The sequence below is a fragment of the Prinia subflava genome, chromosome 13, assembly GCF_021018805.1.
Source record: "Prinia subflava isolate CZ2003 ecotype Zambia chromosome 13, Cam_Psub_1.2, whole genome shotgun sequence".
In the NCBI taxonomy this organism is placed as follows: domain Eukaryota; kingdom Metazoa; phylum Chordata; class Aves; order Passeriformes; family Cisticolidae; genus Prinia; species Prinia subflava.
The window spans coordinates 19,457,638-19,474,234 of record NC_086259.1 but is presented as its reverse complement, the minus strand read 5'-3'; the positions used below and the strand labels follow the sequence as shown (position 1 = coordinate 19,474,234).

General features: G+C 45.3%; 1 protein-coding gene across 9 annotated transcripts; it reads left to right on the top strand.

The window, feature by feature from the left end:
* Positions 1-4,100: 4,100 nt before the first annotated feature.
* CA5A (carbonic anhydrase 5A) lies at positions 4,101-16,223 on the top strand. 9 transcript variants are annotated; one of them, XM_063410726.1, is made up of 9 exons: positions 4,101-4,304; positions 5,333-5,530; positions 9,383-9,501; positions 10,467-10,562; positions 11,029-11,091; positions 12,349-12,504; positions 13,443-13,586; positions 13,755-13,778; positions 13,878-13,966. In XM_063410726.1, the coding sequence occupies exons 1-7, from the start codon at positions 4,172-4,174 to the stop codon at positions 13,584-13,586; spliced, it is 909 nt and encodes a 302-aa protein (XP_063266796.1). In that variant the 5' UTR covers positions 4,101-4,171; the 3' UTR covers positions 13,755-13,778; positions 13,878-13,966. The 9 variants fall into 9 exon arrangements, with proteins under 9 accessions (XP_063266796.1, XP_063266798.1, XP_063266791.1 ...); XM_063410728.1 differs by having other exon boundaries at positions 13,829-13,885; XM_063410721.1 differs by lacking the exons at positions 13,755-13,778; positions 13,878-13,966 and adding an exon at positions 14,024-16,223 and having other exon boundaries at positions 13,443-13,634.
* Positions 16,224-16,597: the final 374 nt, after the last annotated feature.

Here is a 16,597-nt window from a genome sequence, read left to right as displayed (position 1 = left end):
CATCTGTTTGATAAAAAGCTCTGGGCTGTTTATCAATAAACTGGCCTAAATCACAGCCCCCATCTGACATCAGCTCAGCAGAACTTTCAGCACCTTGTCACCATGGGCCTGAGCCAAGCAGCGCTGTTATCATCCGAAATCTTGATTCAGACAAAAAGGAAATCAACCTGTCTTGGATTTCCTCTGCAATATTCAGTCCTGGCTGAAGCAGAGCTGTGGTCCTTTAAAGTTTAAAATGTTCTTTACTGAGTTTCAGCAACAAGGATATTTTATTTTCTCATTCAGAATTGTTGCTATGGCAAACAGGGCCTGATTTCCTTCCCCTGGGTGGGGTTTCTCAGCTCTTCCCACCACCCTGTCTGCTCTGGTTTCTCTCATTTGTAAAGAAATCAAAACACTTGATTCAACAGGTATTTTTCTTTTCAAAGGTTAAAACCTTAATTTTCACCTGGATCTTTATTCCCACCCTGAAGCTTTTGATGCTTGCATCAATCCTAAATGGACTTTTTAAGAACTACTTCAAAAGCTGCAATTAATTATAGGAAATTGTTCCAAAGATTGGGACTATTTGGATGGCTCTACATATCTGGGGAAAGAGGGGAAAAAAACACAGGGCAAATGTTAAGAAGCCCCCAAACATAAAATTAAATGGAGCATCACTGTGTCTGATGGGAATTTTTTAAAAATCAAATCAGGCACAGATTAAGTCTGTTAGTGGCAGATCCCTTTTTGCAGGTGATTCACCTCTTGGTCGAGCTTTTTGTATGGCAAAATTCAGTTTAACTGCTCTGACAGTACCAGAGATGTGACAAAGGCAAACAGCAGCCCAGCCCCTTCCTCGGTGAGCAAAGGGTGCAAACTGCACACTTAGTTCTAATTATCACCTTTTTTAAAATTAACTTGGGTCATTTGAAAACTCGAAGGTGAGGTTTCTATTCCTCTTCCCACACAGATTCTGCATCACTTGAGTTCATCCCTCGGGCTCTTCCCTTTCTGCTTGTGGAAACCACTCTGGGTTCAGGAACAAGAGAGGGCTCAGCTGGAGCCTCCCAGATGGCCCAGAAATGGAACAATTTGAGGCAAACAACGGGGATATTGTGATCCTGGCTGCTGCTGCTCTCTCCAGCTCTTGGTGCATGACAGCTGTGTCTCTCTTGCATAAATCACCATCCTGAGCTGGTGATTTATGCAAGGGAGGCCAAGGGAAAACTCTGATTCTGGAATGGTCTGGAAAAGAAGATTTTGGCTGGGTTGGTTAAATGCTGGGAAGAATGTTTAGGGCTTAGGCTTCCTTTTTGCACAAGTAGTTTTGTCTTTCTGTCTGTAGATTCCAAACCATCCCCCTGTTACTGAGCCCCTGTTTTAAAGAGTTTTCTTTGAAGGATTTTTTAAAATTAAATGCTAGTGTTTTACTGAATTTCATGCTCAGGATGAAGTAGCATGTGCACGTAAAAAACTGGATGGAGATTCTGCGAGTGATTCAGGAGGGAAACAAAAGTGTTGCAGGTCTAAGTTATTTCTCTTTAGTTTTGTACCTCATCATTTCTGAGAATGTGCCATGAACTTCCTTTTTGTTGTGCTGCTCAGCCCACAAGAAGTGACTTGCTCTGTTCAGCTTAGTGAAAAACTCTGTAAAAAAACTTCATATTTTTCAAAACCTTGCAAGATGAAAACACCAAAAAAGCTCATGAAGTTGGGTGGTCTTAATGGCACAATGTAAAGCAGTGAAGTTTGAGGCTTTTTATTTCATCAGCTTTAACAGACAGAAAAAGGATAGTTGTAATTCTCTGTGGTTTTCTATAATTACAGAACCAGCTGTAGACGTAATTTCTAGGATGCCCAAGGTTACCAGTTGTATTTAGAGGACACATCCTGGAGGAACGGGAAGAGGAAGAATGGGGGAGGAATGACAATAATATGCTGGTAGATGAGAATAACCACAATATCTCTTGTTTATGCTGAACATAAAATGCCTGAAGCCCATCTGGGCTGTGCTCATGGCCAGGAGCTGCCTGTTGTCCATCAGTAGCTTCAGCAAGACACTCTGTGCTAAAGAGTTGCCTAACCGTGATCAATAGGCTGTTAAAATGTGATTAAGCTTGACTGAATCATGATGTTTATGGGAAGCAGGTCTTTTCAATTTCATTGATTAATTGATTAGCCATCTTTTTAAGCTATAGGAAGTATTCTGTAGTATACAGAATAATAGTATACAGGCTAATTTACTGAGAACAGTAAATTAGCCATCCTAAAAAACGTTGGGAGTCAAACCAAAAATTCATTTTGCTTGCCATGGAATCCTGCTACGCAAAAAAGACTGCTGGGAGGAAGTGAAATGGAATTTAAACCCGGTTTAACATCCTGACATCACAAGCTGTTTGCTTTGAGTGGCTGCATGATCACAAACAGATCATCTGGTGATCTGTTTGTGATCGTGCAGCCAACTCAAAGCAAATCATTGGCCAGATTTCAACCTGCTCTTACTCAACTCAGAAGTACTTTAAACAAGTTATACTGTGAATGCAATGAAAACTTCTTACACAACCTTAGTAAAACACGGCAAACACTTCTTGGTTGACTCTGGTTGAGTATCTGGCCCTGTCTCCATATCAGTAAAACATCCTCAATGTTACATCTGGTTTCTTGTGAAAATTCAAAAGTACTCATCCTAACAAATAAAAGAATCCCCAAAAGATAAATGCAGATTTTCAAAATTATTTTAAGAGAGTAACTAAGCAAGATCAAGGTCAGGAGCTGAGGGTAGTGTTCTGCTCCTGGCTGCCCAAGAGAACTGGCAAAAATGAGAACTCTTGCTTCATCTCTTGCTTTCACTGACACTTTCTATAGGCATTTCTTTTGATGTACATTTTAATTTTTTGGTATGTGTTCCTTACTGGCAGCTGGAACAGAAGGAGTGACAAAGGTTTTAACCAGTTTCATTGAGATTTCTCTGCCTCAGGAAGTGTCAGGTGAATAATGAGTTCAGTTGAGTTGACCCTTTCACCATCCAAAGTGGAAATATTTTGGCGTTCTGCCTTTGTGACAGCCAAGAAAATTAAACATAATATTAATTTTCATAACTTTTCCAAATGTGGCTTGGAGAGAGGACGCTGCTGTGCCAGGGCCACACATCTCTGTGCATTGTTTGGTGTGAGGGAATAAATACTTTTTTGGCACTAGAGGATGCACTTGGTGTGAGGAGACATACTTTGATATGAGGGAATAAATACTATTTTGGTGTGAGGGGATGAATTTTTGATGTGAGGGGTATTTTTGCAGTGAGGGGATGCACTCAATGCAAAGGAATCACTTTTGGTGTGAGGAAATAAATACTCTGTGTGAGAGAAAACACTTGATGTGAGGAGAAACGCTTTGGTGTGAGGGAGTAAATATTGTGTTGGTGTGAGGTGATCTTTTGAGGGGATGTCGTCGGTGCGAAGGAATCACTTTTGGTCTGAGGGAATAAATACTTCCTTGATGTGAGGGAAAACACTTGATATAAGGAGAAACTCCTCAGTGTGAGGGGACTCTTTTCTGGATGAGGTGATCTTTTGAGTGGACATACTCGATGTGAAGGAATAATTTTTAGTGTGAGGGAATAAATACTTTCTTGATGTGAGGGAATAAATACTTTCTTGATGTGAGGGAATAAATACTTTCTTGATGTGAGGGGAAACACTTGATATTAGGAGAAACTCTTCAGTGTGAGGGACTCTTTTCTGGATGAGGCGATCTTTTGAGGGGACATACTCCGTGCAAATGAATCACTTGGTGTGAGGGAGTAAGTATTTTCTTGATGTGAGGGAAAACACTTGATAGAAGGAGAAACTCTTCGGTGTGAGGGAGTAAATACCATTTTGGTGTGAGGGGACGCTTTTTTGGGTGAGGTGATCTTTTGACGGGACGTACTCGGTGCGAAGGAATCCCTTTTGAGGTGAAGCGCCACACTCGCTGTGAGGGGACGCTCCTTTGACAGGGGCATGGGGACCACCCTGAGCTCGGAAAATGACGATCCCCACCCGCAGGGAGCTGCTGCTGCCGCGGTGTCCCAGCAGGAGGAGCCGCCCAGGGCAGCCCCGGCCCGCCCCGGGGCCATGGCGGGGAGGCCGTGCCGGAAGAGGCCGCCCCGGGCCGGGCTGGGCTGGGCGGCGGCTCCGCGGTCTCCGCCGCGATGCTGCCGCTGCTCCGCCGCGCTTGGGCGGCCGCTGTCGCCTCATCCTCCTCCTCCTCCTCCTGCTCCTCACAGCGGGGCAGCCGCCGGTGCAGCCTCGGCGCCTGCTGCTCCTACCGCCTGCGAGACGCCCGTGAGTGCCGCTCTCCCTCAGTCCCTCAGCCCGCCCTGCCTCTGTCCCGCCATCGCTGCCAAGCTTAGGGCAGGAGCCGCAGGGACGCCGAGCTCTGCCTGCCTTTGTCCTCGGCTCAAACATCAGGAAGTGGCAGTGTTTTAAATACAGGGAGTGTTTTGCACCGCCTTGGCCTGAGCTGACCTTATGGAGCTCCGGAAAGTTTGCTCCTCACTGAGGGAAACTCCGGGGGAGGGGTGGGGGAAGTTGTTCGGGTACCTCTCGTGTCAGCGGTTTGATGGTTTAATTTATTTTTAATTCCTCGTTTAAAAGACCCTAAGCTGTCGTATCTAGTGAAGTAGCCTGTAGGTGCTTGAAGCATCACAATTTGGGGTTCAGCAGAGGGTCAGGGCACCAAAAGCTGTGTGCGGGTCACAGGTGAACAGGTCCACACACAGGCGGCAGCTCTGGTTTTAAGCAGAATAAAGTCCTGTGGAAGCCATCCATGTACCTCTCCTGCTTGTGCCAGTTTGAGGGGCCCAAGCTGCCCCTAAAATCGCTGGGTTTGGGTTTTCCAGGTGTGGGATCAGCAGTTTTGGTCAGGGTTGGTGCAGCTGCTGCAGGAGCTCTGAACTCCACTTTGAGGAGTTACCCCTGTGCTTGTGTTGCCTTCTAGAGAATGTTTTGCTTCCCAGTGGGAATTATCCCATGTCTGGAGTGCTCCCAGCTCAGCTGATGGTGCTGGTTTGTAAAGAAAACTGTCAAACAAAGCCGTCTTAAAATCTGGCAATAATAGGAAAACCTTCTTTTTCTGGGAAATAAAAGGACAATTTCTTTGCAGAGCATTCTGCAAAGGCAGAAGGGTACTGACTGACATGACTTTAAGTCAAAATACTGCGCTTCCCTGTGTGGCTTTGAGTCATGCAACTGGAATGTTTTATTTTTCTTTTGCTTTCCTGGGCACCAGCTGACTCGAATTAGCCTTTGGTGACACAGCATCTTCCCTTGCCAGAAAGTTCTGTGTCCTGACTCTCCTCCTGGTCTTGCAGTGCACCCGCTGTGGCAGAGCCCGCTGACAATCCCCGGGGGCACCCGCCAGTCTCCCATCAACATCCAGTGGAGGGACAGTGTCTATGATCCCTTCCTGAAGCCTCTGAGGATCAGCTACGACCCCACCACCTGTCTGCACATCTGGAACAATGGCTACTCCTTCCTGGTGGAGTTCGATGATTCTACTGATAGATCAAGTAAGCAAAAACTGGGGAAAAAGAAAATCTATTTTATGTCTCGGTGCTGAGAGAAGAGAAATACTTGTGTGATCCAAGACCTGATGTTGAAAGTGAAAGTGTGGTTAAAAAGTGCTGCGTTTACAGTGGTGGGAATCATGAAGAAATTCTATAGAGACTTCACATTTACAGTGTTTTTATTACCATGGGCATTGTGCACAAATCCCCTGCTCTGTGTTGAAACTCCTTGCACAAGCCTCAGTGCCCTGTCTTGTGGGTTTTGTAATAAACTTTACCCACATGAGTCAATCTTCAGTCATTTATATGTGTACCTACTCATATATTCAATTCGAAACCTGCTCTTTATTGAAGTTATCTGCCACTTATCTTTTGTGGTGTTAATAGAGATATTTAATGCACTTGAAATAATCAGCAGCCAAATGAGTTGCAGTGGAAAGCACACACGCTTATCTCTGTGGGGTTTTAGGAAATAAAATCACACTGAGCTCTGCCCTCAGGAGCAGATGTGTGTGTATCCCTGTTGTTTTAGGGGAAGCAGGAGTGCATGGAAAATCCAACCATGCATTCCAGCAGTTTTATGTGAATAAACCTGAGCAGCTCAACCTTTTCAAAGGCTCAATACAGTAAAAAAATTTACTGAAAATCAAGATATTGCTCCCAAATCCCAGATTTTCTGTCGACTGTTCCTTCTCAAAGCTGCTTTTACCAAAGGATATTGCAGAATATGAAGGTATTTCATAAGGGCAGGTGAGCTGGTAGCAGTTGGTCAGGGCTGTTGTGAAGCACATGATTGCCCAGCTTGTCCTGCAGGGAAAAACTGAAGGACCCTGAGCAAGTTTGAACCTGTTGGATTGGAGTTATTTATGTTTAAAGTGGCTGCTCACCATGAGAGCTCCTCCAGCTTCCTGTGGGATTTAGCAATGCCCTCGGGGAGGGAGCCTGCAGCACACAAACAAACACTGTCTTCACAACACCAATATTTCTGGCTAAGGATTGGAAAGAGGCAGATAAAACAGTGCAGCAAAAACAAGTGGTGGGGGAATGCAGGGAGCTTTGGGGCTCGTTTTGTTTAACTTGTTTCTAGCTGTTCCCTTGGAATAATCCATTTCCAAGAGGGAATAATCCATTTCCAAGAGGGAATAATCCATTTCCAAGAGGGAATAATCCATTTCCAAGAGGAAATATCCTTGTCTTTGCTCATTTAAGCACTGATATCATGAAGAAGCTGAGTCCTGCCCTTCTGTTTCATCAGCACAAAGTGCTGGTTTTTTCACTGAAGTTTGGTTAGGAGACACATCACTTGTTACCTCATCAGTGATTTTAATTTGCTAACTTTAGATTGGCTTTGCTTTTCACTGAACAGCCTCTTGCTTTATAAGCCACACCCCACTATCTGTTGAGGATTAGATCTTGAAAAGTGTTTAGTGGATGACAAAGTTGGACTTTTTTTCTTCAAGGATTGATGTGCCAAAGGGGAATTGCCTGTAGGGGGTTCAGAAATATGCAATATTTAATTGCACAGAAGCAGTTTTTGTGGCATAAAGGCAAGGCTGCAATCATCAGGCCTTTGAGGCTGGTGCTCACCTCTGAAAGGTCTTACCTCCTTTGTCTGTATGATTTTCCTTGAGGTAAATCTTCCCCTGGGAGCATTTGCTGCCTTTTCTTCCTCATCTTCATCCTCATCTCATCCTCATCTTCCCTAACTGAATTCAAGTCCATGAAGGGTAGGATGGCATCAAACAATCAGTGACAGAGCTCCAAAATGACAGAGAAGCAACAGAGAGTGGGGTGTTGCTGTATAACTCCCAATTTTCAGTGCCTGCCTCTCTCCTCCACCTTTCTCTCTTTACTCTTGCTGTTTCTAGTTTTTCTCACTGCCAGCTTCTGTCTAACAATCGTAGAAATCCAGAGAAGAAAGCTTGGGAGCAAACAAAAGCACCACAGTTGAAACAGAAGAGGAGAAAGACACCCAGGATAGACAAAAATGCCTGAATCCTGAGATGGGGTTTGCAAGACTTGGGCTAAAGCTGAAGGTAGAGCAGGAGGAAGAAGAGGGTGAGGGGAAGGTATGTACAGCTTGTGGTCTGTCTGTGTGTGGTGCCATCAGAAACGAGGCTGAAACAGAGCCAGGGCTGCAAGGAACACCTGAGGTGATTCTTGTTAGAGCCCCTTAAACTTGTGTTTGGGTTTGGAATTGTGCAGGCTGTAATTTGAGAAGAAATGCTTCTAAGGGGACTGCAGCTCCTGTTTGTTTCCTGTCACTCCCTGGTGGCACTGCAGGAACCTGAGTCTCTCTGTATGTGTGTCTGTGCCTGAAGTTACTCGTGAGGCAAACATTCAAGTGGATGTGGTTACTAACACAGATTTGTAGTCACTTGTGGGTTTGCATTGTCACATACTCAGGACTGGATCGTGTTAGAGCACAGAAACTTGTGAAAGGCTTGGCTTTGTGACCTTCTCCAGCACAGGATCCCAGCAGGGTTTGGGTGGGAAGGACTTGAAGCTCATCCATCCCACCCCTGCCATGGGCAGGGACACCCTCCACCACCCCAGGGTGCTCCAAACCCTGTCCAGCCCTGCCTTGGACACCTCCAGGGATGGAGCATTGTGATTTTCCAGAGATTCAGTATTGCATTCACGCCCAGAGCTCAGCAGCAGGGGATGAGATTAATTCAGTGTCACTTTGCACAGCTCATTTTAATTGATTCCTTTATCATAGGCCTGTCTGGTTAGGATTTCAAACCTTCTGGCTGGCTTTCAGAAAAAAAAAATAATACAAGAAAATCTCTTAATGCCTCTCATTGTTTTCTCCTTAGCATGGAAGTGATTAACTTATTTCCAAAAGCACTGTTGGGATTAGGTGCTTTATACCAAGGTTTGCTGTGAAACTTCCCCATGTCCTACAGTTCAGTAAAAATCAACAGATGCTGATGGTTTAGTGCTGGATGAGCACTTGGAAAAGCTCTTCTCCAACCTAAAGGATTCCCTGATTCCAGAAGTGTTATTAGCCCTTGGGAAGTAATTAGGGTTTCTCGTTTACCAGATGCTAATATCATAATTAGTAAGATGACTTTGCGGGATGGTTTTGGTCCAGGTGAGAGGGAATGAGTGGAAGCAGAAAGCCGGGCATGGACTTCTTCATTCCTGTGTTTGCAGGAGGATGGGAGGCTTCTGAAACCAGAACAGGCTCAAGTTTCACCTCACTCACTGATGAAAAGGGCATTAAATCTTTCAGAAACTTGCCCAGTGGCAGACTGGGTGTTTAAATCCTTCATGAGCAGCTTGTGGGCACAACAAAACATTCCTGGCTGGCCTTTGCTTGTGCAGTGCTGAAGCAGAGTAAGATGTTTGGATTTTTGGTGCTTGCAGGAACGTTTGACTCAATACACTGATTTGTCTGGCAATATTTGCTTTTTGAAGTCTTGTCATGACAAATGTCAATATTTTTCTCAGCTCCCTGTGGGGATGTCATTGAATACATTTAATAGAATACATTTAATGGATGTGTCACTGCTGTGTCACCTGGCCAGGCAGTCCTGACACTCCTGCTGCGACAGAGGGGTGACAATGTCAAACTCATCCCTGTGACTGTGCCAGACTTGGTGTCAGCTGGGAAAACATTCCCTGGAGGGGAGCTGGGTGAGGAGACTTCAGCTCATCTCCAGTTTAATGCAGGGAAAACCAGGAATGTGTTTGCTTGGATAATTTGGTCATGGCAAAGTGTAGACAGGGCACTCTTTGAGTTCCTCCACCTGATACTTTTTCCTGGGCATTTTTTTTTTCCAAGGATTTACTTGTCTGGCCAATTCCAAATCATATTTATTAACGTGTGTGTCTTGTTTTGTTTTCTAGCCATCGTTGGAGGCCCCTTGGAAAACCAGTACAGGCTAAAGCAGTTCCACTTCCACTGGGGAGCTATCAATGACTGGGGCTCAGAGCACACAGTTGACAGTAAATTCTACCCAGCAGAGGTATGAGATGAAATCCTGAACAATGCAAATACTTGTCTCAAGTGTGTCTGTGAAAACTCCCAAACTGAGGAATTGCAGTTTATTTTGAAGTGCTGCAGCTTATCTGCTGTTTTATTCCATAAAAATTCGTCTTCACTGTGTTTTCTGGAGAACAGCCTGAAAACTGGACATTGGCCCCATTGCTGAAAGTTAAAAATTATTTTGTTTATTGTTACTAAATCTTTCAGAGAAACAAAGTATGTACTAAGTACTCTTGAAAACCATCCCTTTCTTTTCTGTTTGCAACTGTAGAACAGTTACTGAAATAGCAAAACTTTGATGCTTAAGTAACTAGTAAGGAAGAAAACGTCAATAAAAAGGATGAAGGTAGTGAAAATGTGAAATTGTGGCAGCTTTGACCACAGCTCTTTGCTAAAAGAGAAGAATTTGTCAAGTGATAATGAGTTATTTTTAAGGAGAGTTTCTCTCCTGTTGCTGTGTTCACGGTGGTGCTGCCAGCTTGGCAAGATCCTCATTAACAGGCAGACTGTGATGAAGTTTTTGGGCTGGAGTATTTATTTATCACACAAACCCCCTCAATGTACTGGCTGTCAGCAGAGGAGGAAGAGGAAGAGGAAGACTGTGATGTGCTGGAGGATGTTCCTCAGGAGAACAGGGCGCCCTGCTCCTCCTGGGAAGAGAGGAAAGGGATGGAAGAATGAGCTCTGTGCCTTAGAGCAGCACTCCTGGAGGCACTCACACAGACTAAATCTCTTTTACACACGGGAAATGCAATGGGTCTTTAATATTGCTTAAAACAAAAGACAAAACAGGAAAGGAAAGAGCAGAATTTACCAAGAGCACTCTGTCCCTCATGTCTGTGGTTTCTGAGGAGCTCTGCAGTGCCTCACCCTGCCAGGATCAGAGGTCGGGTGTGGTGTCTGTGCCCCCTGCAGGAGTTGATTTCTCCCTCGTTCCTCTTGCAGCTGCATCTGGTGCACTGGAATGCTGTGGAGTACCCCAGCTTTGAGGAAGCTGTGATGGAAGGGAATGGCCTGGCTGTCATTGGAGTGTTCTTAAAGGTAATTTCATTCTGTGGGACTGTTTGCATTCTGTTAAAGCCAATTTAGGGCAATTAAGGGAAGGCCAGGAGGGGATCCCATGAATCCAGATAGATTTTTCCAAGGGGTGTCACAGGATGGGGCCAGGCTCTGTTGAGTGACAGGATGAGGAGCAATGGCCAGAAATTAAATAAATTAAAGTTATTATAATTAAAAAATTAAAAGTTTCACCTCAATATGAAGAACTTTATGTTGAGGGAGGAGCAGGTGCCCTGGGAGAACATGGAATCTCCCTGTCTGCAGACATTCCAAACTCACCTGGATGTTCCTCCAGGTGCCCCTGCCTCGGCCTGGATGATCTCCAGAGCTCCCTTCCAACCCTAAATATTCTGTGATTGTTGTTATAAAAAAATACTGAGGCTGATGAGTAGAACTGATTGATTATTGATCAGCTTATTGACTGTCCAACCCCTCTTTGTCCCTGCAGCTGGGAGCACGGCACGAAGGGCTGCAGACCCTGGTGGATGCCCTGCCTGCAGTCAGACACAAGGTCAGTGCTCTGAGGTGTCCCACCCGTTGTCACCCAGCAGAAAGGACACTTGGAGAGCCACAAAACACTGAGAAAAGCTTTCATCCTTAAATTTTACCGGGGGTGCTGATTGACACCTTGGAAGTGGGAAGGGAAGCTGATTTTTCCAGAGGAACTGGATGCTTTAAGCTTCCCAAACCTCTTGAAGAAATGTTGCACTTAAAATTGTTTCACCCTTATAAGGACATGCTTGAAGTGGAGGTTTATTTACTGAAGGATTAAGGCTTTTTGATTTTTGTCTGATCTTTGAGGAGATTATTTGAGTTTTTTATAAACACTGAATTTTTCTGCTGGGGAAATGGGATCGTTCCTGGCAGACTCCTGCCAGGAGAGGGAGTGCTGAGTCTCTGGCAGAAGCAGTTCCTGCTTTCCATGCCAGTTCCCTTCTGAAAGTACGTGTGAAAAACCACACCAGACCTCTTCAGCTTCTACTCACATCCAGCTGAAGTCGCTGTGCCACTGCTTCTCACACGAAGGAGCTTTTAAAATCCAAATGAAACAAGTTTTTATGTCAGAACAGGGACAGCTCTGCCAGATAAACACCAAACACGTCAGTTCAGTGCCAAAAGACCTCCCCAAATCTGAATAGACATCTATTGTGACAATATAATAATTTACAGCAAGTGAATTTAAAAGAAACTACGCCAAGGATCCCCTGGTATATCCTGGAAATTCCCCTGGAGCAGTGTTTGTGTGGGAAATCCTGGGTTCTGAAGCTCCTACTTTCTGTCTGCTGTCCCACTTGTGGGATTGAACATTCTGGAGATGGGAATATTTGATTTAAATAAAACTTCAGTCCTCTTCCTGCTGTCCAAAATCATGTGGTGAAAGGTAAAACACTTTTTATTTGCAGTCTTTTAAGGATTTGGCATAGCTACCTGAACTTATTCCACCTCTTATTCCCTCTTTTTCCTGGTTGCATCCAGCTCTCACAAAGCCTTAGGCTGTGGATCCTTCTCACTCCTTGTTTCTCCTGCACTGAATTCCTAATGCCTTGTGGGTACAGAAATATTTACATTTTATCTGCTCGGCAGTTGCCCTTTACATCTCAAATTTATACAAATTTGTGGGATTTAATATTATTATATTGGTAATATTCCCAACACCCCATTTCCCACAACACAGTTTTTAACCTCCCTGCCAAGATCTTTTTCACCTTTCTGTCGTTCTTTTTCCTCAGAACACCATCCTTACAAATGTTTTTTTCCCTCTGTTCAGGACACTGTGATTGAGTTTGATGAGTTTGACCCCTCCTGCCTGATCCCCTCCTGCCCTGATTACTGGACCTACGCTGGCTCCTTGACCACTCCTCCCCTCACCGAATCCGTCACGTGGATCATTAAGAAGAGGCCAATCGAGGTGGATGAGGATCAGGTAAATCTCAGTTTTCCTTTCACATCACACCTCTAGCTGCCACAGAGAACTCAGAACCAGTCGTTTACCAGCGATTCTCTGTGAAAACTCAAAAATTCTCTGTGTTTTTCACAGAGATCTGTGAGAGGTTCAACTAGGATTTGGAGAGGAATCCTGGCATTAACAGCCACTAATACTGAAGGACCTAAGACCTCTCCAAGATGTTTTTCCAGCTTTATTCAACTTTTCCATCTATTCTCAAGAGTTTTATCTTGATCTGTGATACACAGTTCTGGAAGCTGCCCCTTGAAAACTTGAGGGATTTTAGGAACTTATTGGAATTTTGCTCTCCTTAGCATGATGCAGCCTTTTTTGTGGAGGGAAGGGGAAAAGGGAAGATTTTGAGAGATGGAGATTGTTAACAGAGAACTTCAGGCACAGTGTGGCTGAAAAATTCTTTTAAATTGGAATTTTTCTCTTTTTTTCTTTCTTTCTTGGCTCTTTACTCTGATAGCAGTGGCTTGCCATTGGGATGGCCTTGTGAGCATTAAAAGCTGATCTGCTGCTTTATTTTAATCCCAGTTATAAACCAGTGAGAGAACAGCCTGGGGATTGTCGGGGTTCCCTCTTTACAGAGGAGGCTGTAAATGGAGGTTGGATGAAATAATTGAGTGGAAATAGCTCTCTCAGGTGTGCCACGTTTGGGATTGGATTTCCCTGAGGAAAATGGCTGATAATTCTTCCCTAAGGAAAATAGCTGATAATTCTGCTGTGGATAAGGGGACAATCTTTGCCAGCAGGTGACAAAGATGTGGGTGCTAAAAGGACTGGGAGTCCCTCAGTACACAAACCTTGGATTTCACTTTCCTCTCCAAGAACAACCCCCTTGTCTCTCGCCATGAATTCCCAAACTGGGGGATTCCTGGGAGGTGACTGGGGTGGCCCTTTGTGCTTCCCAGCTGGAGGCCTTTCGGACGCTGCTGTTCACGTCGGACGGGGAGGAGGAGAGGAGGATGGTGGACAACTTCCGCCCGCTGCAGCCGCTGATGAACCGCACGGTGCGCTCGTCCTTCCGGCCCCACGGCCACCAGCTCGGCCCCTAGGTGGGCCACCAGCTCGGCCCCTAGGTGGCCCAGCAGCTCAGCCCCTAGGTGGCCCACCAGCTCGGCCCCTAGCTGGGCCACCAGCTCGGCCCCTAGGTGGCCCAGCAGCTCGGCCCCTAGCTGGGCCACCAGCTCGGCCCCTAGGTGGCCCAGCAGCTCGGCCCCTAGCTGGGCCACCAGCTCGGCCCCTAGGTGGCCCAGCAGCTCAGCCCCGTAGCTGGGCCAGCAGCTCGGCCCCACAGCTGGCCCAGCAGCTCAGCCCCTAGGTGGCCCAGCAGCTCGGCCCCACAGCTGGGCCAGCACCCTCAGCCCCTAGGTGGCCCAGCAGCTCAGCCCATAGCTGGGCCAGCAGCTCGGCCCCTAGGTGGCCCAGCAGCTCAGCCCATAGCTGGGCCAGCAGCTCGGCCCCTAGCTGGGCCAGCACCCTCAGCCCACAGCTGGGCCAGCAGCTCAGCCCCACAGCTGGCCCAGCATTTTTCATGATTTTTCCTTGTATCCGTGACCTTTCCCTGCCAGCGCTCCTTGACCATCACTAAAGGAGCTGGGGGGTTTTTAGTTCTTTTTTTTAATAAGTTAATAATATTAACCCTTAACAAATTGACTTGTTCTGAGGCAGGGGTCAACAAGGAATTATTAAGATAGTTGAAAATAGGGATGGGAGAGCTTGTCCTCTGCTCCTTCTCTGAATTGTTCTGTGTTTCTTCAAGTGCTCTTTCAGTGCCTTGCATGAATTAATAGACCTGGGTAAAAATTAAGAAGGAGGAAGTGGGAAGAGAAGTATCAGTACTGATCAGGTCCTTTTGGGGAATTGTTTGATGTCTGGGAAGGGAGCTGGAAGGGAACTGGCTTGTCTCAGAGACATTTTACCTTCTTCCTTTTTCCTTGGATGAGGAGAAGGACAAAAGTGACTTCCAGGATCTCTTTCCATTCTGTTGGCTGCACATTCCATGTTTGATGTGGGTGCCACAGAATGCCCACTGTGACTACACCAGGAGCCTGAAGACTTTTTCTAAAACCTTTTAACAACTGTAGGACCTTTTGGCTATGGCAGCTTTTGCTTTCCTGTGTTATGGAACTCTGTAGCAGCCTCACACCCACTGAGTTCTCCATGGTTTGCTCCACTCAATCAGATTTTCCTCCTGGATGTGTAAATCCCTTTTGAACCACCCTGCATCTATCAGAGGGAATGTGGAATATTCCCTTCCCAGTGATCCAGTTAAAGCTCTCAGAGAGATTTAGTTAAAATTCTCACAGAGCTTTACTTTGTTCAAGTATTGCCATGGAAGCTTTGTTAGATAATAGTGAATTACCCAGTGATAGAATTAAGCTGTGTCCATATTTACATCAAACCACACCTATTTTTACTGACATAAAATGAAGACATTCCAATTTCAGCACTGATCACTTCAAATATCTGGAAACAGGGTTAATGTAGATAAAAATATCTCTACTGTGCTACAAAAAGAAGTTTTACAGGGGTTTTACATTTATTTTGTTGTATCTTGAGTCCTGCATTTATGTGTGGTGTTTTAGCATCTCCTTAAGGCAGGCAGGAGCTCGTCTGCAGGGCAGATTGTTGGAATTAATCTGAAAATTAATCTTGAGACACTGGGGTTTTTTGGGTTTGGGGTGGGGTTTTTTTCAGTTTAAACTTTTCTGTTACAATGACTTTGTTGACCTTGTGAATGTAAACTTCAGGAAAAGAATTGTGTTTAGAAGTACAGATGGGACAGAATTCCTGTGCCTTTTTCTCTCAGTTCTGTGTGGAAAAATGATTTGTTTGTTGGGTTAGAGCTGATTTTTGTGATGCATTTGCACAGTTAAGTTAAAAAAGGAATCTTTGTGCTCTTTTGGGTGGCACAATACGAAAGGGTCAAAGCACATATTTGTATTTTCCTTGCATAAGAGTCACTTTATTATTAAATACTGCCCTGGGAGGCGTTCCTGGGGCAGCAAGTCCCGGGAATTAAAGACTGTCACAGGAATAATTCTGGGACAACTCCCTGCAAAGGGAGGGAAGGTTTGGAGCAGATCTGTGCCATGGTGCTCTGATTCCAGCTGCCTTACAGGATTTCTCTGAAATGCTGCTCTCACCTTGTCCTGGGTGACTTCACAGCAGGGACAACTTCCTCTGGTGTTGGAATGTTTGATCCCTGTTCCTGCATTCCAGAACTTTCCCTCTGCAGGTGTTCCTGACCACGTTTGTGCTGCCTTTTCTGTCAGGAATGGCAGCAGGGTCTCCCCTGGTTTTGGAAGCTCCAGAATTGGAGTTTGCTTTGATCTCCACAAGGTTTTAGAGGATTGGAATTCTGCTTTGGATGAAGGGTCCCCTCATGCCTTAATTTGGGATGTTTTAACTTGTATTTTCTGGCACATCTTGGCTTTTTTTTTTTTCCCTTTGTGCATCTCATTTTTGTGGCCTTTATGACTTTGTGTATTTAATGGGTGTTACCTGCCTGATCATAACTGACTGAAATCACTGTCTGCAGACAACACCTGCAACAGGGAATGCTTTTTGTTTTCCTGGGATACAGGCCCTTCCCCAAAATTCTTCCCTGATGTGTAGAACCCTTCAGCTGCTGCATTTTACACTGTTACATTAGTGTGCAACTACAATAAAGGAATAGAGAAAACCCATGCCTGTATCTCGTTGTGTAATTGAGCTTTCCAAGTTAAAAAATAATCAGATTTCCTGTCAAAAAAAAATTTGAATTCCTCTTTGGGAATGCCCCAGTTCATTAGGAGCAGAGTCTGCTCAGCTGTCAGATGTTCTGTGATGGTTCCAAGCTCTGAAAGACTCTGCTGAGCTGTGTTAGAGTGAAAGCACAATGAGCTCTGTGTGCTGCTGGAGGGGATCTCATGGCTGATCCCATCCAGGCAGATGCCACAGGCCATGTCCAGCAGCATTCCAGGCTCTCAGGAGCTTCCCTGAATTCCTTCACTGGGCACTGCCCCTTAAACTGGAACTGTCAGCTGAGCTCTGTCCTCTCACTGACTTGGTAAAGCTGAGC

What these genes read in the sequence shown, in the direction of transcription:
- CA5A (XM_063410721.1), top strand. Translation starts at nt 4,172, where the DNA reads ATGCTGCCGCTGCTCCGCCGCGCTTGGGCGGCCGCTGTCGCCTCATCC. An exon ending in GTAAATTCTACCCAGCAGAG is followed by an intron (nt 9,502 to 10,466) that starts GTATGAGATGAA and finishes TTCCTCTTGCAG; the next exon opens with CTGCATCTGGTGCACTGGAA. An exon ending in TCATTGGAGTGTTCTTAAAG is followed by an intron (nt 10,563 to 11,028) that starts GTAATTTCATTC and finishes TTGTCCCTGCAG; the next exon opens with CTGGGAGCACGGCACGAAGG.